The following is a 27,501-nucleotide window of genomic DNA, read 5'->3' on the forward strand; positions in this document are numbered from 1 at the left end:
AGCTTAAGAGCTGTTCTGCAAAGTAAGGGCTTATTATAGACCACCTCTCATTGTCCCGGAGTAATTACTGGGTCTGCACCCACCTCCCACCCCCACCCCCGCCCCTCTCCCTTCCATTTCCCCAATTCAACCTGTTACACTTCTGCTAACCCTCACAGTCAGAGGTTCTCATCATATATGTATGTTTTAAGAGAGAGCACTACCCCTTGAATCCAAACTTTTTGCCTTTCTTGCATATTTTCCCAGATCGTATTTATAGTTAGCTTAGCTTGGCATGCATAATACAATCTGTAGAGAACTGTTTCCTGAGCCATGGCCATTTTGTGTTGTATTTCAACCAAGCAAGTTGCAAACTTTTTAATTTTTAAATTCCACTAATGGGCTTCAGGAGCTGTAAAAGGCTTGTGATGGGATCTGAAGGTGTGTGTCAGTACCATTAGAACTGGGCTGGAAACAACAGCATGATAAAAAAGAGCTGACAATAGGGCCGTTCTCTGCAGTGCGTGTGCAGGTACAGGTGTGTGTGTGTGTGTGTGTGTTTCGCTGTGTGTGTGTGTCTCTGTTTGTTTGAAAGGAGAAAAGTAGGGAGGAGCTGCCCTAGATTATTATTTTATCATAGCTAGCTACTGTAGCTGGCTACACTCTCTCCAAGAGGATTTCCCCCCACGCGCTCCCCCCCGTCGTTACACGGCTCTGATCTGCTCTCCGCACTGCCACCGAGGTGACGACAACTCAGAGAGCTCAGTCGCTCCGTCGTCTTCTCTCAACTTTTACTTTCTTTTCAACCCGATAACCTTGATCCTGCTTGTCATTCAGGACCTCAGAATGATGAACAAACCTACATGTTCATCAATCAAGAATGCTCTGGAGAATGTCATTTTAAAATAACCGCGTGGAGATTCGTTTTGAAAGAAGAAAAGTCAGGATTCATCATCCGTGATTGGGAAGGTTGAAATGAATTGTACTGATACCAAAAGAGAATTTGGGGTCAAGGCGGTGACAACAAGAGTAGAATAAGAAAGAGTAGACTAAATATGTGAACAATTAAGAAAAAAGCATCTTCACTGTTTGCTTAGAGGAATCTCCACTAGAGTTTATCAGGGTGGACCTGGATGTGGCACAGCAAAACTGTGGATGTCTTAAAGTATCATCTGTTCCCATTTGTAGCTCTCTAGTTTGTGAATATCAGCTAACATGACTCTGGACGCTAGTGGACTGGACACAATGCTAACATAACATTACTGGGGCTAAGCTACCAGTAGTTACAATTAAAAGGGCACTAAGGTGACATAAAAGTAGTTGGACTAGGCAGGATTTTCCTAAAAAATACTGTATAGACTCACTCAAAAGTAATCTCTTCAAATATCTTGTTTTGTCCGACCAACAGTCCAAAACCTAAAGATATTCAGTTTATAATATAAAACAGAGAAAAATATAAAAGTTTAAGCTAGTACCACTCTAGGCCCATCCTTGACCCTGTAGTTCTGTATCGCAACATATTCAGGAGTCAGCAGTATTGTCTCTAACTGTGTGAGTCAGACTGATAATAAACGCAGTAGGAACACGTCAATGTGTTTTTGGGTACGTACAGGTGTTAGGGGTTCCATTGGGTGTTGGCAGGTAGGAACCAGCCTTCCAGGACTTGGCTTTGAAGCCCTTCCTGCAGCGCTGGCAGTCCTGTCCCGTGGTGTTGTGTTCACACTGGCACTGGAGGTTCCCATCCTGCAGCAGGCACTGGGAGGCATGGAGGTTACACTTGCACCTTTAAAAAAAAAAAGAGGGAATAAAAAGGCAGACGACACAGATGAGAGGAGATGTACGCTGTGTGTGTGTGTGTGTGTGTGTGTGTGAAGGAGAGCGAGCGTGTCCCACTGACTCCACATAAGGCAGCAGCAGGTGAAAGTTGTAATCACACACTGGTTGTGAGTGTGGTGTTAATGATGCTAGATATTAAATAAGCATTTTTACACCAAGGAAATCTTCTTTTTCTTGTACTGTGTCTTTCCTGCTGCTCTGTTGTTGTTGTTATTGTTGTGTGCAACTTCTTTTTGCCCAATTGTTTGTCTCTGTAAAGCGCATTTGAATTCCCTTTAAGGCGCCTGTATACATAAAATGTATTATTATAAAGCTAAAGTATGGAATCACGGTCTTACAAAATGTGTATTTTATATAAACTGTTATACCTTCACTTTAAGAGTAACTTTCTTTATGTGTGTATGTGTGTGTGTAGGTGTGGAGATACAGTATATTTGTGGGTTTATGGGTGTACACACACCTGCATGCATCAGTAAAATGTTAAAACAACGTTGCTTAAGTGGTTTGAGTCGCTGCACCTTTGCCAGCTTTAGTTGAAGTGCCCCTCCGGACCAAATTAGTAATTATATACTAACAGATTGTTGTAATTATTAATAATACAATAATTACTGTTGCTGCTGATGCCTACACCTTTATTTTGGTTATTATTACATATCCCCTGTACACCAAATTAAAAGCTGTTGTTAAGACAATAACATAAGGTGACTGAGCATCCAAATGAACTACTGAACGCACTCTGTTGTGTGTGTGTGTGTGTGTGTGTGTGTGGGAGTGATGGGAATTTTTTATTAAGGTGACAAGAAGTTGCTTTAACGTTGCAGTAAAGCTCGTGGTCATACCCGGCCACTTTTGCGTGTTCTCCGCCGTTAAACTCCCTTAATTTCCCAAAAGTCAAGAGCAACTTAAAAAGTTAACTCTACATTAACAGAGCAGTCAGCCTCTTTGTGCATTTGACTGACAGGTCGACACATCCAGACTAGATTTATACATCACACCATCTTTTCAGCGCCTCCGGGGAACCAAAAAGTTGTTCGCTTGACATCAAAGAAATAAAAAAGATTTGGTCGTCTGCTTTTCGCACCACTGTGAATGCTAATTCAAATCATTAAACACACACATACATCTTTAGGAAAGTGTTTTCTCCTTTTGTGGTCTGATTTGTGGTGTTGTGGCATTAGTGGCTATTATAATGTAAGATTAATAATGAAGACACCTATGGCAATAAATGACATTAAAATAGCATCCTTTTGTATATTACTTGGAAGTAAGTTGGCAGAGACAGAGGGAGAGAGAGAGCTAAGGGAGTTGGCAAAGGGAAGAAGTTCTGTGGAAACCTGGTTTCAAAGCAGCAGTGAGCCAAATATCTAACATCTAGATATATACTTTATCTCTCCGTCGTTTGTTTGTTTGTCTCCATTATCCTTTGGAAGTCGGAAGTAGTAATGAATTTATTGACAAGAGGTCAATTTTTAACATAACAATTATATTGAACATTGTTATTCTGTGTATAATATGTGTATCATCAAATCAGTGTTTCATCCACACAAGCACACACAAGCATGTGTATGTGTGTGTGTGTGTGATTTTATATGCCAACATCACAGTGGAGGTGGGGCTGCACTTTTCTGTCTCAGAATTCCTGATTGAATTTCATGATTAAGGAGGAATTTTATTTTCATACAGAAAATAAATGACATGAACATATTTCTTGTTGCTTTTCCTCTTTGTAAATCATTCTGGAGTGTGTGTAAACATACAGCAGGGTGTAAATGGGGAAGAAAAAAAAGAATAAACACTAAAAAAAACCTGAGTGCAAAATACTGTGAGTCTAAGATTGTCGGTAACCTATTTACTCACTCTCTCTCTCCAAGACTTCCATTTGGGAGAAAATTATTGTTTTCAATTACCGCTTGTGAATTTCAAGTGTGTGCGTGTTTGTGTGTGCGCGGGCATTAACATATGTGTTACGACCTCAGCAGAGGGCAGGGCCCAGGTGGGCTGATCCAGAGGTTGGAGTTCTGCTGGAAAGGAAATGAGGATCTTAAGGACACTCGGCAGCTACGGCTTTAAATTACAGCCTTTTCCAGATGAGCGACCGGACTCCAATCCAGTTTGTTCCACTGGAGTGAACAGCTATCCGTCTGCATCAAATATTCAAAGAATGGCCCCTGTATTCTGGCAAGATGACTACTTCAATCTTCCTTCCATCCTTTCTCATCAGTTTTCTTTTGAGGGGGGGGAGGTGGGGGGGAGGTCCTATCAACCTCAACACCAGCTTCACAACATTAAGTATACTTTACATACAGAATAACGATGACTGAAACTTAGAAACACACACAGTAGGCCTCACAGGAACAACAAATGGAGACAGTTGATCACGGTGAGTCGTGTCTCATATCACATTGTTGCTCACAGTCCTATAAATTACCCACGCTTCTCTCTGATCACCTGGACGAGCTGACAGGACGTGCCGGGGAGAATCCATCCACCGACAAGGCCTTGTTTCCTGCATGCCTTCTGAAGGACACGAGCTGTCCACTTAGCGAAGAGGGAAATTGAACATCTCTTTTTCATGGGGGGAAAATAGTACGCGCGTGAGAGAGAAAGAGAGCGTGTGAAATGAGACAGGTGTGTGCATGTGTGTGTGTGTGTGTGTGTGTGTGTGTTCCTGTGTTTCTATCTGGTGTGATTCTGATGCATTTGTCTGAGAGCGGCGATGACAGACAACAGATCAGGGAAGCTGAGGCGCGGTGACTAATGCCTGCGTTGGGTGACTGACAGCCCCCAACATATCACCGCTTCTCATCTCCTGCATCTACGGTGATAAATCTCATCTGTCTCATCTTTAAAAGTGGAAGCGCCGCTGAGTGCAGGATCTAGAAGTTGTAGTTTAAAATCAATATTGAAGAACAGAGGGATTTTCTAGGTATACTGCTGTGCGGTTCGGGCCTTGAGGGCCTAATGGCTGCTGCGTACTAGAGGAAATGGCCTCTCTCTTGTCAATTATCTGGACAAATACATACACTTATGTGAAAGCCTGCATGAATAGACGTATCTGGATCCGCGTTACGATGAAATATCACTGGTTCCCTAATATTCACTAACACTTCGGCTAATTTAATCATTTAAGCGAACATTTGAGTTGCGAGTTGAAACTTTGTGGACTCTCCAACCCCTTGACCTGCTTTTCTGACTCCTGCCACATAGTACAGCCCAGGAATACCAAGAGTACTTCTAGCCTTGCACTCCTTCCACATGAATGATGTGACAATCCGACTTTTCCAGCGCTGTGTCTCTTTTGCTCCCTCTCTTACGGATGACAGCTTGCACTGGGATTTCTGCCGATCCCTCTCTTCAGTCCCTCCACACACAAATAATACATGGGCACAATCATATGTTAATGTGCAAGATGTCTGCCTTCACTGCAAAGTCATCAAAGTGGGAATAGCTGCTCTGAGCTGAAGGAAGTTAAGACGGGACAGCTGGATCCATCACAACCCTGTCTATTTACTCAGAGAGAGAGAGAGAGAGAGAGAGAGAGAGAGAGAGAGAGGAGAGATGAAATGAGAGAAGGTGAGAGGAGGAAAAGACAAAGAAGGGCAAGAGAAAGAGTGAGTCAAGGAACCGGAGGGGGAAAAAAAAGGATGCAAATGTATTCCAATCTACTAGAAACCAAACACACAATGTGGTGTTTTAATTAGCTGGTGTAATTATGGGTCAATACTTCTGTTTGTCAGTCTGCTATGTTTCCTTAAAGTTATAATCCTGAGGGCTGGTGGTTTCAGGTCTAGTTAATTAGGCAACACCTCTGGTAACTAGTGGTAACAGCAAATGCATTTTGATAACACTGTACAGGTCCCAGAGTTCTGTACAAGATGACACACGTATTGATCACTGAGCGGCTAAGTTTCTAGCGCAGCCAAACAAACCGTGGGAGGAAAAGGATTCATTATGTCACGTTGTTTTAAAGGTGACATCCTCCTTTTTAACAAGTTAATATAGGTCTCTGAGGTCCTCTAAACATGTCTTTGAAGTTGTTTGCTGAAAATACAACGGAGCGCTTGATTCCACCTGGCACGGCTGCGTCGCGTTCCGGCTGCGACGCGGCCCGCCGGAGCTGATCACAGCCACTCTAGATAATGCTTGTGATTCCACCAGCTGTGCTGTGGCGTTTTTCAGAAGCGGCTCTCTGATCTGCTCTGCTAAAAATTATGTGCCTAGTCTATTTTTAACGGAAGTTACGTCAAGTTTCCTGCGAGGTCCTTGCGTGTAGGTGTGCAACTGGAATCCCTTTGCGAGAAAAGCGGACTATACCGTCGTCAATCAAAAGGCAATTCTAGAGTGTAAAAAAACATTGGCCATAATAGTATCAGTGATCATTATCACTGATAATATGTCATCATCATCATCGGTCATTATCAATGAATTTAGGGGAAACACTGGTATCTCTACAAATGTTCATACTGAATGTATTTCATGTTTATTTGTCCGACAATTTCAGCTCTTGCAATACAATATTCACTTGTGGCAACAATAGCGTGATTAATTTTTTAATTTTAACTTGAACCACTTGGTTAAGGTTATGGAAAGATCATGGTTCAATACTGAACAGTGACACAAAACAGGATGTGTTTGCATTTCCTGTATTTAACCAAAACCCCAATATTTCCCTAAACAGTGTCTTCGTAGCCTAAATCAAACCACATGCCCCAGTCTCCAGTGTCAAAATCCTGCACTATGTGTGTCCTACATCCATCCGGGATGCAACTTCTGTGTGGTACAAGACCAAAGCAGTTTGTGGACTCGACTCACGTGTTGTCTGTGAATAAAATCCAGGCATCAATTTCCTCCCAAACTTATAAGCCATTTAGTAGCATATAAACATATTCTTTTTTTAGAGAACAGCACATGCAACATCATGCAACATCGTACATGTCTTACCTACATGCTTACACTATATTTTCGTGCATCTAACTAATGCTCTGTTAATCTACGAGGTTGACAATTATTGTATCAATCTGTTTGTATCTCTGCCCAGGCTTGTCTGGCTGCGTGCGTTTCTCTCTGTCCGTTCTCCTCGCAGTCTCTGTCTCTGTGAAGTCATGTCGGCCCTGTGTATTTAATGATACGAAGACTGCCTGTTTTAGACAGCAGAGACACAGCAATTAGGGGAATAAATAAGAAGAAAGATAAACATCAAGGGGGAGTCATGTGGTGGCAAAGCCTGAGAAAGCAGCTGGAAGCAGCAGTTAATGGGGCTTTATCTGTCTCTTTACTGTAGTCGACGCCTATCCCGCTATTCCTCTCCGGGGACACAGCTATCACTCCCTCTCTCTTATTTTCTGTTTTGCACTCTCCTCCCACTGTATTTTTTACTTTTGCTCCCAAATTCCATCAAGCTGTTCCAGTCTGCCAGTCTCTCCTTTCGCTCTTCCTCTGTGATTTCCCACATTATCCTCCATCTCTCTTTCATTCTTTCCCTTTCTGTCTGTCTGTACGCCTAAAGCTCTTTAGCTACTGCCGGTTGCACCAGTGCTCACGGAAGAGTGCATTGGGTAAATTGGGTTGTGGACATGTGTTTGAGAGGAGCGGGTGGAGGGGAAAATAGGGGGGGGGGGGAGCTGAGCAGACAGTACAGCAGGGAGCAGGGCAGTTGTGTTAAAGCCCTGACAGTCTGCTCGCCTCTCCGACTACAGTGGTGAGACTGGAAGGAGGAGCAGGGGGAGGGTCCGCATTGACGTGCTCTAACCTGTGATGACAGACTGCATCGATGCGGCTCTGACCCAGCAGGAGATCTCCCTCCTCTTCTACTCTTGTGTTCGATCAGCCGTCACTGAGAAGGCCCACTTGGTACTCGCAACAACTCCTTCCCTTGATACCACACATACACAACCGGCTACACAACTTGCTAGAGTAATAGTAGAGTGAGAGCCTAATGGCCGATGAGTGTCAGTGTTTTTGTCAGAGAGAGACAGTCTTAACACCCAAACCAGGGCTGGCATGGAGGTACATATGCATATGAATAAAATAACCGGAATAATACAATCAGATACAACGGCTCTACACCCTTTTTCGATGTGTATAATATCAGATTTTTGTCAGACAGAGGAATTATTCATTCTTAGGTCCTTTGTATCCAAAGATTAAAGCCGCCCTCTACTCAAAAATGTGTTTTGCTTATAGTCTCTTCACTTTGATGTGCGACCTTCACTGTCCAGAGTGATGAATGTGCAGAGTTTGACACTAGAAAGCTGTTTTCACATTCATTTACTGAAGGAGGAAAGTTTCTCTGCGCTCACTTTAAATCTGAGTTCAAGACGTGTACATACGAGCAAGATTCATGACATCACAAAGCCAACGGTGCCAGTATGCAATTTACACAAGTGGTAATGTGGAAACTTGAAGCCTAATGATTAATTAATTAATCAATCAGTTTGGGTTTGGGCCATAAAATGTCAGAAAATGGTGAAACATGTCGATCACTGTTTCCTAGAGCTCCAGTTGATGTCCTCAAATGTCTTGTTTTGTCTTGAACAACAGTCCACAACCCAAAGATATTCAGTTTACTGTCATAGAGGACTAAAGAAACCAGGAAATATTCACATTTGCGAAGCTGCAATCAGAGAATTTGGCCATTTTTTTTAGCGTAGTTGGTGATTAATTTAATAGTTGACAACTAATCTCCACTGCATATACACTGAGAATAGACTTTTCAGTGAAGTAGGAGACATCTGTAGTTAATCTTTTGAAATGAACAATAATTTTATTTGTATATTCATAGATTCAGGATTTTTCACTGAGTAATTACCAACTTTCTCTGTGAGAACCATATCAGGCATAGTAGTGAGTATTTAAAATGTCTTGAAACATGTATTAAGTGTATCAATACCGTAAATTAAAATTGATTGGTACGGGGCGGCCTGCAGAAAAGCCGAGCCCTCCAACACATTGTATCCCAAGTGCAGCGGGTAGCGACCAAGCGGGGAGTGGGAGTTGCGTGAAGCCCGGGATCATTGATCAGTAGCACGCCTTATTGGCTTCTGCTGAAGTCTTTATCACCGCATCCCCTCCCACTTCCTCCCCCGCCTCGCCTCGTAAATTCACAGCAGCTAATTGGACATGACTGCGTTTATGTTCCAGCTTCATAAATTTCTTTCTCTGAAGGGAGCGGATCGATTTTCCTCGAGAGGAGCCTCCCGGAGCGGAGGAGCAGCATGAGTCTCTTCAGACGTACGCTCTCCTCTCCACCCCACTTCACCTTTTTTTTTTTTTTCTCCACTATCCTTTCTCTCACATGTGTGCGCTCTCTCTCCCTCCCTCCTCCTCTCTCCCTCCAGACTAAACAGGTAATCTATAACTGACCTCCCCTGCAATCATGTGGTGAGTAGGATTACACCTCGCCTTTTATCATAACCACAGTAGTTCTTTGTACCTCACTCACTCACTCCCCCACATTAATAACACAACTGATGACATTTTAAACAAATATTCTACCCAAGCTCATTATCTATCATTAACTAATGAAAGTTGTTGACAGCAAAAGACCCCAAATGTTTCAGATACATTTCCTGCCTTAATTGTTTTAATATTTTTTTTTTATCCCTCGTTAGTTTTCTTTCTAGTTTCTGTTTTGGGGGCATTTCCCAAAAGCCATCTAAGAGAGAAAACACTTTTTACTGGAGCATCTAAGGGACAGGCCTAAGGGACTGTGTGTTTGGGGTCTCCCATTCTCTCACAACACACACACACGTACACACACACACACACACACGCATGCATGCACTCGCTAAATATGCTCAGCGTTGAGAGGTCACTGAATGTTTTTGGCCTCAATAAAAAGGAGAGTGAAATGTCCAGCAAAAAGACATCCTAAATTATTCAGAGCGCAGGAATGACCTTGATTGTCTTTGCAATCCACACCCTGTGTGTGTTTGTAGTGTATGTGTGTGTGTATGTGTGTATTACGCAGTGCAAGGGGATGTGTGACCTCCCTGGTGTGTAAGTGGGATGATTCATTATATTAGCACAGTTTGCACTGAGTTAAAAAGTGTGTTTTGGTTTGTGATTATGCATTAGATAGAGGAATGCATGGAGAGAGAGAGAAAGGGAGAGATTGTGTGAGACTAAGCGTACCGGTAAATTATTTACACGGCATACAGTAAATGGCTATTGCGTGCCTGCAAAGCTGGGTTTCAGACCTGAGAGCAGCTCTCTGATTGGTCGGGTCGGGTCATGTAGCAGAGCAGCAGGCACAGTCAGGCCCACTTTGAGCTACCTGCTCTCTGAAGTATGTAGTGTATGTACAGGCCCAAATAACTAAATAATGGAGCCTGGAGACATTCTGTTCTCCAGTCCAGACCTCAGAGGAACTCTGTGTGTTTGAGAGAGAGAGAGAGAGAGAGAGCTAAATATTGGAACAGTTCAGGTGTGCGTTACATGCCAGCTGTGTGATTTTTGCTGGCCTTTCAAACTGCAGGGGTAATTAATATGCAGCTTTCATAGGATTTTGTCATCCAGGCTGTTTTCAGTGATACTTGGTGTATGAGGACACGATATATAATACTGCATATAAGATAAGATTGCGTAAGGCGGCTTTCAGACTGACTTTAGCGATGCGTGAAAAAAATGCAGCCCTGTTGATGTAGCGGGGGGGGGGCAACACAGAGGTCTCTGGCAAAAAACACTGCAGGGTCATCCGGCAAAAAATGTTTAACGTAGCTTTCTGACTTTTGCCGCAATGCAACGTGATGTTATCCGGCAAGGTCCTGCAGGGGCGAATCAAACACATGCACATTCCTGGTAGATTTGAATGTAGACTAGAGGTTTGCCTGCCAAATATCATAACGAAAGTGAAAATGATTATCACTGTGATCGCTCTCCAGAGTTGTTAAGTATTTGTTTGTAGTATTATAAACTGTTGTGATGTGTTTCTGCATCTGCTAAGCCTTCAGACTCATGGATCTATCGCTCAAACTTGACTTCCTGGATCATATTTCACCGTCTAACTGGTACCTGGAACAACACGACCATACCAACTCAGTCCCTTGCATTTTTTAAAAAAAAACTCGGGGTTGTTTTTGGTCTAAACTCCCACAAGTCATTCAAATGTTATTGAGTTCAGGTCCATTTTGATTCATTTTCTTTGTTTGAAACTTAATAAACAGAGCCGCTCACTCAAATGTCTATTGATAATCACACGAAACGTTAATATAGAAACAGTTTAGTTGCTCAAAGCTGTTCAAATTTCTTTCACAAACAAAGCAGATAAATGCAGGAAATATAACTTAATGTAATCTATTTGCATGTAAATTGTTTTTTATCCAAACTCATTTTTTGTCCCTGTTTGGGACTTTGTTCCTTTTATTGCTTGGCAACTTTGGATACCCACAGATTTTGCTGTTTGATCAAAAAAAGTAAATGCATACAATATAAAATCACATCCTGGTGTAGCTGATTGTTTTTTCTTTGCCCCAAAACAAGACTCGTAAACACAATTTTATATAAAATGCCAGTAAGGACGTACAGTATACGTCTAAGCAGATGTAAATGAGATACTCTGTGAAATCCTCTCATCAGCACTTTTAATTGTTTTCTCTGCTTGTCTTTACATGGGTTATTGTAGCATAAATAGCATATGCTGAATGTTATCACCCATGAATAGATGCACCCTCAAAAGTCACTGACCACTGTGATGGGTGACCCTTATTAATTCGTCCACACAAGACATATTTTACTGGCATTTGGCACTTGGCAGGTGGTAATTTAAGACTCTGCATGCCAGCATTGTAATATTCATGCAGCATGATGCAGCATGAATGATGCAGAACGGGGCTGACACTGTCCTCCTTACTGAAGCGGCCATGTCTCTGCATCTTAAGGCTTCTGCCACTAACTGTGTCAGATTCCAGCCTGGCTCCATCCAGCCCTGATCATCCTGAGCGTAAACGTGCCGTATATTAGAGCGTAACCTCCCTGCAGAGTCCTTACTGTTGCTGAATGAACAATACAGCAGAGAGTAACACCTGGGGAGAGAGGAAATTGGGCATGAGTTTGAGAGAGGGGAGTTATTATACATCCTCCTCTTTATTTAAGATATGAACCGCGCTGAAAGACAAAGAAGAAGTAAAGGGAGATGGGAGGAATGAAAAAATGATGAAGAGACAGAAACTCTGGGACGACATGGGGGTTTGGTGGGAGGTTCTTCCTGTTTTGCAATCCCCTACAGAGTCTTAGGACCCCCATGAGCGATACAGAGTGTTTGTGTGTTTGTATCAGAGTGAAGAACAGAATACGCTACTGATATCTGGGCCTGAGACAATATGCCCGCCGCACGAACTTTTAGAGACACGCTTTTGAACTTCTAAATGTGTGAAGGCACATTATTATAAATTAGCACACCAACACACTCGCACCCGCAGGCCTTCACCCGTGCACCTAATTTTTCCCACACAAACACAATTACTTCACATACTTGCTCTCGTTTTCTGAGCCGCGCGTCCTCACATGTAAATTATTCAGAAAAGTGTCCTAAAAGTCACCAGAACTTACAAAAACACACCTACAGACATATCCACATGCTAATGAAAAACACACATTCGTGTACAACTGTAATATTCCTTCCCATATACCCGTGCGTGTGCGTGTGTGTGTGTGTGTGTGTGTGTGTGTGTGTATTAGAGTCTAATTCCAGTGAGACTGTGGAGGGGAGGATGCCTGGGGAAGAGGAGCTGAGCTGGGATCAGCCAGAGGACAGGGGTTAATATAATTATCCTGCTAAAACCTTGAGACTGAAAGAACATCATTAGTCATAGCATGAAGAGAGCTACCCGAGCCGCGGGCCAGAGGAGGAGAGGAGACGAGGTGAGGAGAGAGGAACAGAGGAGGAGATGTGGGGGGTGGCGGGGGGGGAGCTTCAAAACACACCAGTGCAGTTAGCAAGACAATTAGTACAAGGACTAAAACTTGAGGGTCTTTGTTAAAAAAAAAAAAACTGAAAGGACATTGTTTACCAGTGCTCTGAGCTGGAGCAGAAACTGCTTCGCTTATTCAGTACTTATGATATTTTGCTTAATAATCTCTAAATAAATGAATTACTTGTGGTGAAATGTCTCAGAAATTAGATTCATATCTGAACTGGAGACATAATTATACTCTTGTGTAGCAAATACCCAGCACTATATGGAATTAATGAAATGACCTCTGGTTTGTGCAGATTTCATATGAAGCTCTAGTTATTGAGTTTTTTTTTTTTTTTGTTAATAAAATGTGAACGTGCTTAGTGGCCAACAAATGAATTGATGGATAATAAGACACAGGTCTTCAAGCATGCTATTTAGGGCCAAGAGCAAGGCCCTATTTTCTGAGAGCATCTTTGATATTATATATTTTTGTCATTATAAACATGTCTCATGAAAAGACCAGAACCAGCGATGTGAGTCCTTATTTCAGTATTATTCAGTCTGTGGCCCTCGGCCCTGAGTCCATTCTAGGGACTATTATAGGGGACTATTTTCAGCTGCGGATTTAGTGTGCTATCGCGTATTCACAGCAACAGGATGGTGTATGTGGGATCGATTCACAATAAACTACACAAACATATTCATCATAATGAAGAAACATGTTACCCAACTGATCAGCTCATGGATGTGTTTTTAATAGTTTTTGACAGTGGAAGTCTATGGCACAGAGGAATAAGCTATATAAGGTTCTGGATACATAGACAATACTTGTTATGAGGATCAATTCAAGGTTGATTTTTTTTTCTCAAAACAAAAAAAAATGGGTATCACACTTATTTATTAAGACTAAGATGATATTAGCCCTTAGACTTACTGTAGAGCAGGACATCACCTTAGTCTTAAAAGGCTTTTGGGTTACAGCACCCTAAAGTTTTCATTCACCTGAAGACTGTAACATGTTAATTAATTAATCATTATAATATATCATATAACCATTTTTAATAGAGATTTCCTACATTTTTAAAAGGTTTTTAAATAGTTAAAAAATGCTAGGTAGCTATGCTAAAGTAATCATGGGTTAATGATGCATTTCTAATCAGTATGTTAAACTAATTCACTTGAGGAGCCCCTAAAATAGTAACTAATATGTACACAATGAGGAGCAAGTTATTTATTTGATATGTGTCATTTAGGAGCTAATGCAAAGTTAAGCAGAAACAACTCATTGAAGCTGCACTAATCAATATTTAATGAGAAAGAGGTCTCTCGTCGTGACGAACCCATCAAGATTTATCACCCGACTCTGCACTTTCCTATGGTCGGCGCCATCTTTTCCGTTTGGAGCCAGGACCTTCCAAATAAGGAGTGCGGGGTTTTACCTTTCATGCTCTGGAAACACGCCCTGCTACTTCGGACCGAAGTGGACGCTAGCTTACTGGGAACACTTAGCGATGTGCACTCAGACTAACGAGGGTTACTTTAATTACTTTAATTGTGCTAACATGGCAGGTACAGTGCAGAGCAGCAAACTGTCAGTTCCAGCTGTCAATCAACGTCCACACGGCAGACATTAAAGCCTACTATAAGTCTTAAATCTTATTAATGGAGCAATAAATTTCAAAATGACCACCAGCACATTTTAGAGATTAGAGAACCTAAATTTAGTGAACAAGTCCATTATGACTTGTTGAAAAAAATGACAGACATAGTATTTCTAGAGAGAAGCTGATGCTTTTTGAACGGGAGTCAATTGGAGCCAGCATCTAGCAGCTGTCGGTGGCATTGAACTTTGAGGTACTTTCGCATTGGCTTCAGTCTCAAGCCGTGGTAGTTGCTGCTTGTGCTTAACTCTACAAAGCATTTTATTTGGACTTTAGCTTTGGTTCACTTTTAAAACTCTCATCATCATCAGCAGCAGCAGCAGCAGCACACCACTTAAAGCCCTACACCTATCCAGCACCAAACAACAGACAGACAAAGTTAGTGACTATAACTGATGAACACAGTGGAGCATTTAGTCGCTCAAGAGTCTCATATTTCCCTCGAGAGTTAGTGGAGACCTGACCAGGGTCATCAGGTCGTCTCGGCACAAATTAATGCTAACGCTGCTTCATGCCTGATTGACATGTATAGCAGCAATAGCTTTTCTAGCGGTTAATGAGTCCATTCATAGACACTAATCATTAGATACTGGTTCATTAACATAGCATATTGCAGTCTGTTCTCAAGTCACTTACAATCACTTATCATATAGTCCTTTGTTTTTGAGAGTAATTTGTGGACTACCTTTTACTTATTCTTTAATCAGCGATCAGTTCCTAATTTGTTCTTAATAAGTTCAGCATTATGTTACCTGCTGTCCTGTTTAGTTGGACTGAAAACTTGCAGACCCTTCATGGCCTTTGATGGGACAACACTGACATCAAAAACTGACTTATCTGATGTTTTTCTCATTGAAAAAAAACACACATGGGCTCATTTTCTGTCTCACATTCAGACTCCGATTGATGAGTTGTTTATCTGTTCCAGTCTACATGCTAGTAATGACAGCGACAGTCACACAGTAAAGGCACTGCTGTGGTTTTGAACACACCATGCCTGTAATAATGCTATGCTAATTAATGTGGCTGACTGAGAACAAACCATCTTTCCAAGGACACCCTCCCTCTACCTCATGTTCTCCCACTTACAATTCCCAGCATGCTTTTCAGCTTTAAAGCACGCTTGCGGTATCAAGAGATTCCCCTTTTGCCAGATGCTGGGTAAGGCACAGTGCAGGCGCTAGTGGGGAGAATTCTTTATTGCATTTGTGAATTTAAAAGGATATTTATGGGATGAGTAACAATAAGGGGGGGGGGCGGGGAGGTGGAGGAAGAAAAGAAAAATCTATTGAAGAGGGTGGGGAGGAGAAAAAAAAAGATCAGTGAAACAAAAGATGGGGAATGAAAGGAAAAAAAAAGGCGAAATCGCTGACTTTAACTTTCTTCCCTTCTGAGGGGAAATAAACTGCGATTATCAAATCAGTTACAACCATTGTGTCATAAATCATCACATATGAGAGGAACAATGACACTTTCCTCATTGCGGTCCCTCAGCTTTCTGCATGCCTTTCTTTTCTGGGGAGTGCTCATGAATGATTTAAAAAGTGATCTGTTTCCGAGCTGCGGCTGCTGCCTCAGAGGGAGATAACTCAGATGGGAGGAGTCTGAGCCGGGGTGGGAGGATCCACGCGTGAAGGTTTTTTTCTTGTCTGTCTTCAGCGAGAACACATGAGCCACCACTTGGATGTTCTCCTCATCACACATCAAGCAAGGATCGGTATCTTTCATTCATGAGGGGGAAAAGGTGGCAAGTATTCAAGTGCAAAGCGTTTTTTTCTCATGAAACAGAATAGATGGGGAGGTTTTTTTTCGACTGAGGGCGGAAAATATGGAGAATACGTGGGGAGACTGCTCTGTGGTCGCCGTGTGAACTGGAGAATAATATTTACAGAGCATCACACCTCACATCATTCATCACAAAATCACACACCCCAGCTAGTCCCATGAAACTAGAAGTTAATCCATCATCTGCCTCCCTCTTTTCTTTCTCTCCCTCTCCCCTTGATCCAGGCTTATACCTCCCATCCTCTCACCTTCACTCCGTAAAGGACACACAAGAAAACTTTGGTGTAATTCAAAAATAGTGGTGACAGTTCGCCAAAGTCAAAGTCACCCTACAGTACGTGGATAATCAAGACACACAAAAAAAAAAAAAGACCGGAGGCTCCGAAAAAAGGGAGCAGAGGAGAAGCATCTGTTCTTCCTTATTCTCCAGTGGAGAAGACGGACAAGCCTCGAGGCCACATCGATTCCTCTGAATCTGCCCTGTCGTGCTCAATCATTCCTCTACTAGCACAATAAACCTTTGTAACAGTCGGGTGTAGCCACTGTACGCCATTAAGGGTCTAATTAGTATATCTGTCTGCAGGCAGCGTGACTAAAACAGTACAGATTAGTCTTCCTGAAGTTTTAAATGAGTTAGTTGCACTTATAATTTAAATAGTATTGTTTATTCTGCATGAATTATCAGTAGAGTGTAGCTTTATATTTCAGCTGTTCTACTTTATTTACCAGCTAAAGTAATATGTTTTAGAGCAGTGGTTTCCAACCTTTTTGGATTTTACCCCTTAAAACAAATCTATTTTCTACTTGAGACCCTTTGTCGCTCGGTGTTCAACCAATTCTTCATTTGCAGATTGTTGTATTTGAATAGTTTTTAAAGGTCTGAAAAGGTCAATTTACCAAGAAATTCCCACAAAAGAAAACCAAAAAAAAGCACTGCTCAAATATGTGTTTTTTCTACTTTCCTATCCTGTTAATTACCTAATCAATATCCCCATTTTGGGAACAACAGTTTTAGTTGTTGGTTGAGCGTTAGATACAGGAGTTTGTCCTGTTTTTATTTTATTTAAGAGGCAAAGAGTTTTACTTACTTTACCTTACTTTACTGTGATGAATGCCCAGTAGGTTTGGGTTTAAGTTTTAGTTCATCGTCATAAACCTGATCCAGATGTGGACCAAGACCAAGTTACAGTTTGTCTTTCAATGGCATCTTATGATCTGTTCATCCATAATAGACTGTGCTGTAATTTGGTAACTTTAATGTTATAGTCTCAAAATCAGATTGTAAAATTGTCAGACTTCCATTAAGATTTGATTCCGGGATAGTAAAAGCACACATGAGTGAGAGAGAAAAGTGGTTGATAGATGCATATTGAACATGATCACATAAATAAAAATTCTCAAAAAATTACATTTCCATGTGCAACACGGGCTTAACACAACGATTCCAGACTCACACCTAGCTTAAGGAGTGCATTTTCTTGAATCTTTGCATACTTCTGCTCTTACAAAATCTTTCGCAAGTAAGCTTTTGAAAAGTTTTTTTGTGATAATTACAGAAACACATCTCATTTGAAATAGTAATTTATCATGACTACGGTAGCATATTTTGCGAAGCGGAAATATTGCCATTTGATTGAGAATTACAAAGGACTTCTGTTGCACCGGCTGTCACTGATATAACCACAGACAAACAAGAACACCTGCAGAAACATAAAAACTGCTTTGACTGATCTTTCTGTAACATGCTAATGAAGACTAGGAAAGTTTTCAATGCCAGCCTGTTCCAGTCTGCAAGGAGATGGAAGGCTTAAACCTCTCAGCACATTAGCTCTGTCAGCAGGGGGGCCAGGATGGCACTGAGAGAAACACAGACACACATTGGATAAATGAGTCAAGCAGGCATGAAACAACATGACCATGAAGGAAAAACTCTGAATATTATTAGCATTCATATGGTTTGTTTTCTGGCAGGATGACTCTTAAAGGACATGTGTGTAGGATTTAATGACATCTAGCGGTGAGGTTGAAGGTTGCAACAAACTAAATACACCCCCCTCCTTCCGCGAACCACGCGAAAAATGTGAAAGGCCGTCTCTAGAGCCGGTGTTTGGTTTGTCTGTTCTGGGCTACTGTAGAAACATGGCGTTGCAACATGGCGGGCTCCCTATGTAGATATAAAGGTTTCATTCTAAGGTAACAAAAACACAACAATTCTTATTTTCAGGTGATTATACACTAATTAAAACATACTTATGAATTTTATATTCCATTATTACCAAGTCCGCTCCACTAGATGCCACTAAATTCTAACTAAACTCTCTTTTCACTACTGGAAAATGATTGGTTGTTGGCAGGAGATAGGTCCAGTCATATCTAAAGGCTCTATCAGACACAATTAGGGGTTAAATCCCACAGAACAAAATGCTTTAATGTTTTATACTGCTGGTAGTAACAGTTGTAGTGGTGATATTAATATTATTAATACTCTTTCCACAGTTTCAGCTTCGCTAGTGGCTGTAAGGATGGCAATGTTGAATCCTAATGACTTTTGTGATCCCCTGACTTTTCCTCTAGCGCCACCTTGAGGTTGACATTTGTTGTTTTGAGTGACGTGCTTCAACAACTATCGGACGGATTGTCATGAAATGTATTACAGTCATGTCCTCTTCAGGATGAATTGTAATAAGTTTTGTTGACTTTTTGTTAACTTCTGATTTCAATCAAATGTTAGCATGCTAGCGCTCTAAACTAAGATGGTAATCATGGTAAACATTATACCTGCTAAACAGTAAGATGTGAGCATTTAGCTCAAAGCACCACTGTGCCGAAGTAAAGGACTGACTGTAGACTCTTAGTCTTGTTACTATTTATGGTCAAGATTATACATGATAGAAATCCCATTTTATGATTTCTTATACCTCAAGAAATATGGCAATTAGGAAAATTGTGTAATTATTATCAAATAAATTCCCTCCAAAGTTTGCTTGGAAATAAATCAATACTAGCCATACATTTTTGATGTTGCCCTGGTTTGCAGTTTAGATTTTGTTTTCACAGTTTGGAAAACAGTTTGATTATTCCTCTGTCACCACTGGTTCAGTAGTTTGCAGAAGCCAATTAAGGACAAACACGTTTTTGAGAAAATCAATACTTGATCTAATACAATTATATTATGAAATAATGCCTCAAATGTCAAATAATGTTACTTTTCAATAAAATTGGATAAAATTAACATATAAATGCTGTTTGCAGAGTTTATTAGTCAGTCAGTTTTGTTTGACTTGGTGCATATTATCATGTTTTTGCGAATGGAAAAATGATTAGTGGTGGTGACTTCACCTACAACAGTGCTGTATTGTTGTACATGTGCTGAACTTTACTCAATTAAAGAATTTCTGGGGTTTTTTTTTCTTTACTCTCGCTCTGCTGACTGACCAAGGAGAGGAACAGACAGTCACACTGCTAACTTGGCTCTTCTTAAATGTCATTCTTCCTCCATCAGCCAATCCAATCAAATTGAGAAGTCGGGGAGTAAAGGACCTGATGCTGCAGCGATTACCACCAGGGGAGAGAAGCGATGGCAGACTTCGTCTTCCTCCTCATCCTCCTCCATCTCCTTCCCTCCGTCTTGGCCCTAATCCACTTAGTTGGCTCTTCCTGAGCTTACAGCCTTTCCTTTATTCCATTATAAAGACCCACTGTATGACCTGCTGCTTATTTCATTAAAAAAGGCCCAATCCATGACCCTGTGTCTAATCCATAATGCAGACTACAGACCAGCCACAACCCTCCATAGTCCACGCCACAGTCCAGCAGGGATGGCTGACAGATGGGACAGAGGGAACAGGGATGGAGAGATGGAGGTCCAATGAATGAGGGAGAATTTGAGAGCTCTGCTTCTGAGTGAAGCTTCCTGGCGAATGTGATTTCACTGATGTAAATGATGATAGAGTTGAAGCGTCGCCACTCTATCTTTGATGGTTGGAGATGGCTTTCGCTTGGCCCATCAGTGATATGGAAATGGTCACATCTAAAGGTGGAATGTAGTCTGTAAAATGAGCATAAAGCCTGAGACTCTCAAAACTCAAAACACCTTAGCTTAAAATTTATATTGTAGTCGTTTCTGTAGCTCATTACAGTTAACCTTGGGAGAACTTTGCAACACAGAGTGACTGATGCTGAATCATATGATAATACTCTATCGACTCTATCCAATTTGACTCTGTATGACCTTCTCTGCTCTCTGCCCGCTTCAAAATCCTTGCTCCACCTCTGGCTGCCCTCTACCCTAAATGCCCTCTCATGCTCGAGATCCAGTTTGCTGGGTGTTTTCTTCGCGTCCACAAAGCTAAATTTACAACCTCCCTCCCATCAAAACCTGGCTTGCCTGCGTTTGCACTTAATGGCCTATCGGGTTACGTATTTATTGATAAAGCAGCACTATTTAGCCCTGAGTACCTGGCTTCCCGTATACCTGCGCCAGCTCTTTAGAGCCCGGCCAGTCACTCTGACAATGCAGCGTCAGATAAAATAGACACGTCCCACAGAGGTAACATCTTACACCGGTTGATGGGGGGGGGGGAGCTTGTTTTGCTCTTTCCGTCCGGATCAACTCAGATCATTAAGAACAGTCAACTAATAATAATCACTTTTAACGGGGATCAGCCAGAGAGACACAGCCAGAAGCCCGGGGACATACAATACAGCCAGGATGTGACTACAACCCTCTCTCCATCGATAACACTAGCATATCTCATTACCGTGGCGACCTGCGGTACACTGCCACTCGGTCTTGATCATATAAAACCCATTTCGCTGCGCCGTCCCCGCCGGAGCACCAGCGGAGTGGAATATTCATTATTCAAATTTTAAGCATTGGAAACCCCAATATGTTACTAAGGCCAGATGAGATGAGATGAAATAGCTTAGCCTTTTGTCCAGGGAACATTGACTAATCGTCTCGCTCCCCAAAATCAATTTCCCAGCCATAAGCATCAGACACTTCTGATTGTACTGTACTGTTGAGGACCCCCTACCACCATTACCTAATACTCCTGCTGGCTGCCCAGAATAACTTATTGATTAGTGATTATGTTACGGGAGGTGTGGGTGGCCGGGGATGGGGGGGGGGGCGGAAGACGGACTGGCCTCAGTCATCTCCACAGGGCTATATTTGGGTCCTCTGTCACCAGATCCAGCACATACTGACACTATCGCCAGATGCCACCAGCCCTGCTCCCTGGATGAGGAGAGAAATTAAGAAAGTTTTCTGGCAGTATAAATATGAAGAGAATTTTTTTTTTTTTTTTTTTTGAGAGCTTACAGTGTAGAGGGTGTTTCAAGCAAAGCAGCACAGCAGGGATTTCGAGTCGGATGATAAATTCTTAGATGTGGTGCGCTTGTGGACTACTAAATAAAGAAATAAGCACAAATATTTCAAAACAGAGATGGCTGATTATTAAATTTGCTGGGTTTGGTGGAGGGTTCTGGCTTAGTGATGGACTGTTTTCTCCCCCCAGGGTATTGGGCTGATCTCTCCCTCTCTCTCTCTCTGATTCTGTGCTGAGCCTGAAAAGTGGCTGTGATCAATACCTGCAGGCCCTTTCCACAGTGCCAGAGGGCTGTTTCTTTGTGTGTGTGTGTGTGTGTGCATGTGTGTGTGCTGTGTCAGCATCCACTCAGGACTTCATCAAACACCCCCCCCCCCCAATACCTCAACTGCACACACAAACACAAGACTCCTGCATCGGCCAACGTCCCCCCCCCCCTCAAACAGTCGCTCATTTTCACTTTCCCCTTCTCATCCCCCCCACACTCCCATCTACACACACACACACACACACACACACACACAAGCACTAATTCACGCCTCCTTCCTCCCATTCCAGGCCATCCCAACAAGGATGTTAAATACCATTCAAATGTCAGCCTGCCGTATTGATTGGAATAATAATTCTGAAAGGTAGGAGAGATGGCTTGTTGATGCTAAGCAGGCGCGTGACGGCCCGAGCATCCTTCACTGTCACAAAGTTGCCATGTAAGGGTTCCCGGCTCCCCTGGCAGGATGTGGATGGCGGTTTACGTTAGACCACCGAGGCCGTATGTTTCTATCATTAATCATGGTCTTCACAGGCCAGTGACAGGCAGACCAGGATCTATGCTAAGAGAAACAGGGTCATCGTGAACGCCCTCGGATCAGAGTGTCTGTGTGCATGATTGTCAGACCAGAGGTTACGTTGATCACCAGGTGGTTTTTATTATCCATCATATGTGAGTGTGAAGGGATATTTAATAATATAATACTATATGTTTTATAGTTACACATATCTTTAGTTGCTGACTTGTTTTAAGAATATCTTTACAGCAGATATTCTGACAGATTAGTAACCTTATATGAACATTTCAGCAATAATCATCGATAGTTCATGTATAAATAACGTCAAGGATGCTTGTGAGCTTTAACAAACTGACAATATTTTGTCTTTTATATGTGAATTTGTGTTATTTTTGGGAAGATTTACTTTAAAAAAAAAAACTTCTGTACCCCAAAAAGCCATCAAGCGGAGAACTTTTTACATTTACCGACACTTGAGGAGTAATATTTGGTTTTAGGGAGGATGTAGGAGATGAAGATTTTCACAAATATAATTAATAACATAGCTGTCATATTCTTCTTTTGTAGTTTGTTTTTGCTATTTTTTTTACTCTGCTCTACAATACTTTTTAGTAGAAATACAATCTTTTCATGTATTTCATGATAGATGAAATTTTTGTTTCAGAACACTTTGGTATCTGCCTTTATTTTTTTTTTTAAAAAGAATATTTTCCTTATTATGAAGTGAGTCAGCATGTATTTAAGCATTTAAAAATATGCATCCCTAACTAAGTCAGCTTCGACCCTCACCTGGCAGGTACCTCGATGTTGGAGATGGCATAGAAGTACTTGAGCAAGTTGTCTCTCTGGACGTAGGTGCCTCCGAGGGCGGGCCTGAGAAGCCTCATTCTAAGGTTGGTGAAGGTGAAGAAGTCTCTCAGTCCCTTCATACTTTCCATGCGAGTATACAGGCTGTCCATGTTCTGTAGCCGAGGGCCGGCGAACACAGCGAAGCGCGCCCGAACCTCGAACTTCACATTCTTGTCGTTCTTGGAGCCGACCCAGCGCGAGTACTGCTCGGTGCAGATGACCCGAGTGATGTTGGCGGGCGAGAGGTCACGCACACGTTTAGGTGGCATGTTGAAGGCGTCCAGGCAGTCGTCAGCGTAGAACTGGTACGGCTGCCAGGAGCGCCCGTGGTCCATGGACTTATCCAGTACCATGATGGTAGGACGGCCGTACTCGAAGGTGATCTGGATGTCGTCTGTGAGCTCCAGACTCTTGTTCCAGGACATGGTGATGTTAGCCAGCAGGGGCTCAGGGTGGCGTCTCCATGTGACCGTCTGCCAGTAGGTGATTAGGCCGTTGCGTTCACGGTCCTGCATCAGCTGAGGAGGGTGGGCCAAGTCTGGATTAGAGGCATCACACTCGTCACTGCACAGGTATGGGTTCTCCTATGAGAGGGATGAAGACAGAGCAGTCACACATCAGTCAGAGATTGAATGTTATGAGGATAACATCTAGAGAATACGTGATATTTGTCATAAAAAGATTTGTTTTGAGAGAAAACCAACAAATATCCGATGCTGTAACATTGACTGGCCTCAGATTTTCTTGTTAGTTAGTTAGTAACTGATAATTTTATGAAACACTATACATACTATGACCTGATTTAATAAATGTGTTAAACTACATTTTGACACAGGAGACATGGCCCCAAGGTTTTAATAAAAGGGTAAACCTTAAGGCCCTTTTTTATACCCATTAATAAACCCTTATAATTTCAGTGTATACGTGCTTTGATGGTGCATATTTCAAAACTAATTTACAATTCATCAAATTACCTCAAAGTAATTGCAACACAGTGAACGTGGGACCTTTTGGGTTCCCAGAGGGGATGGGGCCCTGGGGCAGTTGGCTTCTTTGCCTATTTGATAATCCAGCCTTGCACAGACTTTATCAAAATGTTATTTCAAGTCTGACTTTAATGAGAAAACAAAAATGTTTTGCAGCATAATTTTTTGCTCAGGTTTTTTTTGCAGTAGTTGCAGTCATAGATACCCACACTGATTCAAATGATATGCACTTTTTCCTACGAGACTAGCTAAAAAAAACTATTCATATTGCTGGTGTAAATCTAAACGAGGAGTGTCTTCAACTCTTTGCCAGAGCACTGAGGGACACAGAGCTTAAAAGTAAACTTGCCAAACAACACAACAGGAAGTGTGAAGGTCAAGGGGATCGTGCACCATCACTGTCTTTGCATAGACAGCAGAGTGCTGCTGCACTTTTAACTCCAGAGAATTGATCCTCCTCTTCTAGTGATGTCAAGACTTTCAAGCCACGGCCCCTCTACAAAAGTCAACGGGATTATTCACACTCCTCACAGAGAGCTACGAGCCTCTTTCCACCTGCACTAAAGAAACGCCTTTCACTCTCTCTGCTCACAGATCTCGCGCCTCTCATCGTCCTCTTCTTCCAAAAAGACAAATTAATTCCGATCATGTTCCAAACATGTCAGATCCCGTACCTCCCATGACCTATATAGAGAGTTTTTCTAGCCTTCCACCAAACTTTGTCGAATTTAAAATCCCTTCCCTCGGATACGTTTCTAAATGTCCGGGTCCAGCAACATCCTAACTCTTGCTGGCTTCTCATATTCGAGACATTTGCATATATTTCAGTAAAATGGATGTAGCCTACTGTTGTAAGCCAGTTGTCTGACATCCACATCACCACAGAAGTTAAATATTTACACAAAGAAATCCCAGAGATCCTCACAGCCGTCTCTCCTGGTGCATAATTTGTGCAAAATTCAGCTCTAACGCTGTTTAGATTGTATCACATTCATAAGGCTCATCATGCCCCCAGGATGGACTAATTAGACTGATAAGGGCTTATTATTTTCTCCGTTGTTTAGTCACAGTCATTCATTGTATCAAAGGGGTCATTATTTGTCACTGTATTCACTACTGGTTTGTTTTTATCATAGCAGAACTCACAAAGTCCCAAAACTGAAATCTTCATCTTTGTCATAACGCTGTTATATTTATAGAGTATTAACTAAACAGATCTCTGCTCTAAATGCAGTACATATATTTTATTTAGGTTAGCAATTAGCCACCAATGCCTCTGAAGTTTCCATCCTCATCTCCTGTTTTCTACATTTTTAGTTACTGATTAAATTCTGATGTTATCCTTCGTCTTTTATTTATCGGGAACCCAATAGTATTTCTGCGTTTTACTGCATCTCGTTTAACAAGCTGTTGATGGAGTGCAGTGAGTGTCTTAAAATATCCCTCTTCTTTTCTTTCTTTTTATCCTTCCACCTCCACCACCACCACCACCCTCCTCCTCCTCCTCCTCTTCTCCTTCTTCCTCCCCTTTTCTTCTTTGTTTTCTTTTATCTTCTCGTCTTTACCGCCCGTGTTTTACTACTGTTTAATTGTTGTGTTTAAGGATGTAACCGGCTCATCCTGAAACGCTGTTTGGTGGTGAGGTAATGGTAATTGTGTTGACAACAGCAACTACAGAAAAACAGCAGACGTAATTAAATAATTATTTCTGGAATATTTTTAGATATTCAAATAAAATATGAGAAAGGACAAATGACGAGTAGTGGCAAGAGGTAAAACTGTCAACCAGAAGACTCAAATCTAAGATGGGTTGACAACAAATATTTGCCCTGCTGACAAATGCAAAGGCACTAAACTACTTTAACTTTGCACAACCTGCAAAGAAAATGAACAACAGCTTGTGTGCGGTTCATCAACACACATTGTACTTTAGTGTTTACATGCCAGGTTAATATTTCCCTCTATTAGTCAAATAAAAAACATGCTACTGTATGTTTCTATGTAAAGCAGATGTTGTTTAACCCTGCGGCTGGTTTGACGTCATTTGTACAGAGCTGGGCTTGTCAAACTTCTAAGAATTACACTTAAAAATGGTCTAAACTACCAATTTAAGATGAAATAAAGATATTTTCTGGAAGCATCAGCTCTCATGCAATCATGTGATTGATCATATGTATGCTCTGTGCTCAAATAACCAATCAGAGATAAGGATTTACCCATCTGCCATATTGTTTGATCCTTACATATTAGTGACATGTTATTCTGCAAAACATGATTTTTTTTTTTTTAAATGTTAGAATTGTGAAATCCATGACATCTCCTGTAACAATTAACATGCAGAATTAACAACAATCTAATAATTTTATAATCTAGGATTACATAATTGGACTTAAACAGGAGCAGGAAAGAAATTCTGCTGCTGGTAAAAGAAAAAGTCGTATAAAAGTCTGTCAAATGTTCAAATCAAATGCAAACAGTAAACTAAAACTAGCCAGTTCTGAATTAGACATAATTCAACATAACAATTATATTTTGCACAATTATTGCAAAACATGTAAAGTTTCAGTCACTTTTATCTTTCATTTAAGTCCCAAATGTCACTTTTAGCAGTTTGATGAATTCTGGCCTTAAAGATGATGAAAGACTTGATCTTGTGCATTTTCCTTTATAGTTCCCAGAGATAACTAAACCATATCTAACATCAAACTAGAGAAAAACTGTACAAAAAGACCAGTCTGGGTGTTGATGAAAATCATACCAATATAGAATGAAATGTTTTATGCAGTTTCATCAAAGTGATGCATTAAATCAACTCCACAAAATTACCGCCTGCTTTTCAGTTTATCAGATTACAGCCATGACTAAAATACTGAGAAGATTGATTACACAAACTGATGGAACACACTGAAAGGCTTTTTGCATTAGTTAAGCACTGCGGAATCAGATCGGATAATGACTTTTAAGTGATATTCCACACAAAATCTATCTTTCTAGTGTGAAATCATGCAACCCCCCGTAGACTTGAAAGGTGTCAGTAAATAGTTTGTAGTTTCATCCTTGATGGAAAATGGTGGCTGTAGTCAGCAGGAGGTGGGCGCTTTAACATTCATGAACCGGCGCACGCGCCCGCTAACGAGCTCGACAGAGTCGTGCGTGCAAGATTGAGATGCAAATTGTGTATTTAGCCACATTTTACGTGAAAACGGGAGTGTTCGGAACATAGAGACGGAGAGTGGAAGCGGATTATGCTGCAGGGGTGGTTTGAGAAGTTTTTATGGATGTTTTGTTTCCTTTTTCTGCTGGAATCCATCGTTAGTAACATAAATTCAAGCTGACCAAACTTTCTGCAGCCTACAGAGGATTACTGTTCGATACTCAAAAGATTTTGGGAG

General features: G+C 41.5%; 1 protein-coding gene and 1 long non-coding RNA gene across 4 annotated transcripts in view; one reads left to right on the top strand and one right to left on the bottom strand.

Moving 5' to 3' along the window:
- The window catches only part of LOC137170613 (uncharacterized), a 56,848-nt gene extending 36,945 nt beyond the window's left edge, over positions 1-19,903 (top strand). For both annotated transcript variants that reach the window (XR_010924638.1, XR_010924639.1), the window contains one exon: positions 19,662-19,903. This is a non-coding gene — a long non-coding RNA (uncharacterized lncRNA). The remainder of the gene's footprint in view (positions 1-19,661) is intronic.
- The window catches only part of ntng2b (netrin g2b), a 66,575-nt gene that overhangs the window by 28,609 nt on the left and 10,465 nt on the right, over positions 1-27,501 (bottom strand). For both annotated transcript variants that reach the window (XM_067574114.1, XM_067574112.1), the window contains 2 exons: positions 23,064-23,707; positions 1,590-1,762 (listed from right to left, as the gene is read on the bottom strand). In XM_067574114.1, coding sequence (XP_067430215.1) covers positions 1,590-1,762; positions 23,064-23,707 — 817 coding nt within the window. The remainder of the gene's footprint in view (positions 1-1,589; positions 1,763-23,063; positions 23,708-27,501) is intronic.

The sequence above is a fragment of the Thunnus thynnus genome, chromosome 19 (genome assembly GCF_963924715.1).
Source record: "Thunnus thynnus chromosome 19, fThuThy2.1, whole genome shotgun sequence".
In the NCBI taxonomy this organism is placed as follows: domain Eukaryota; kingdom Metazoa; phylum Chordata; class Actinopteri; order Scombriformes; family Scombridae; genus Thunnus; species Thunnus thynnus.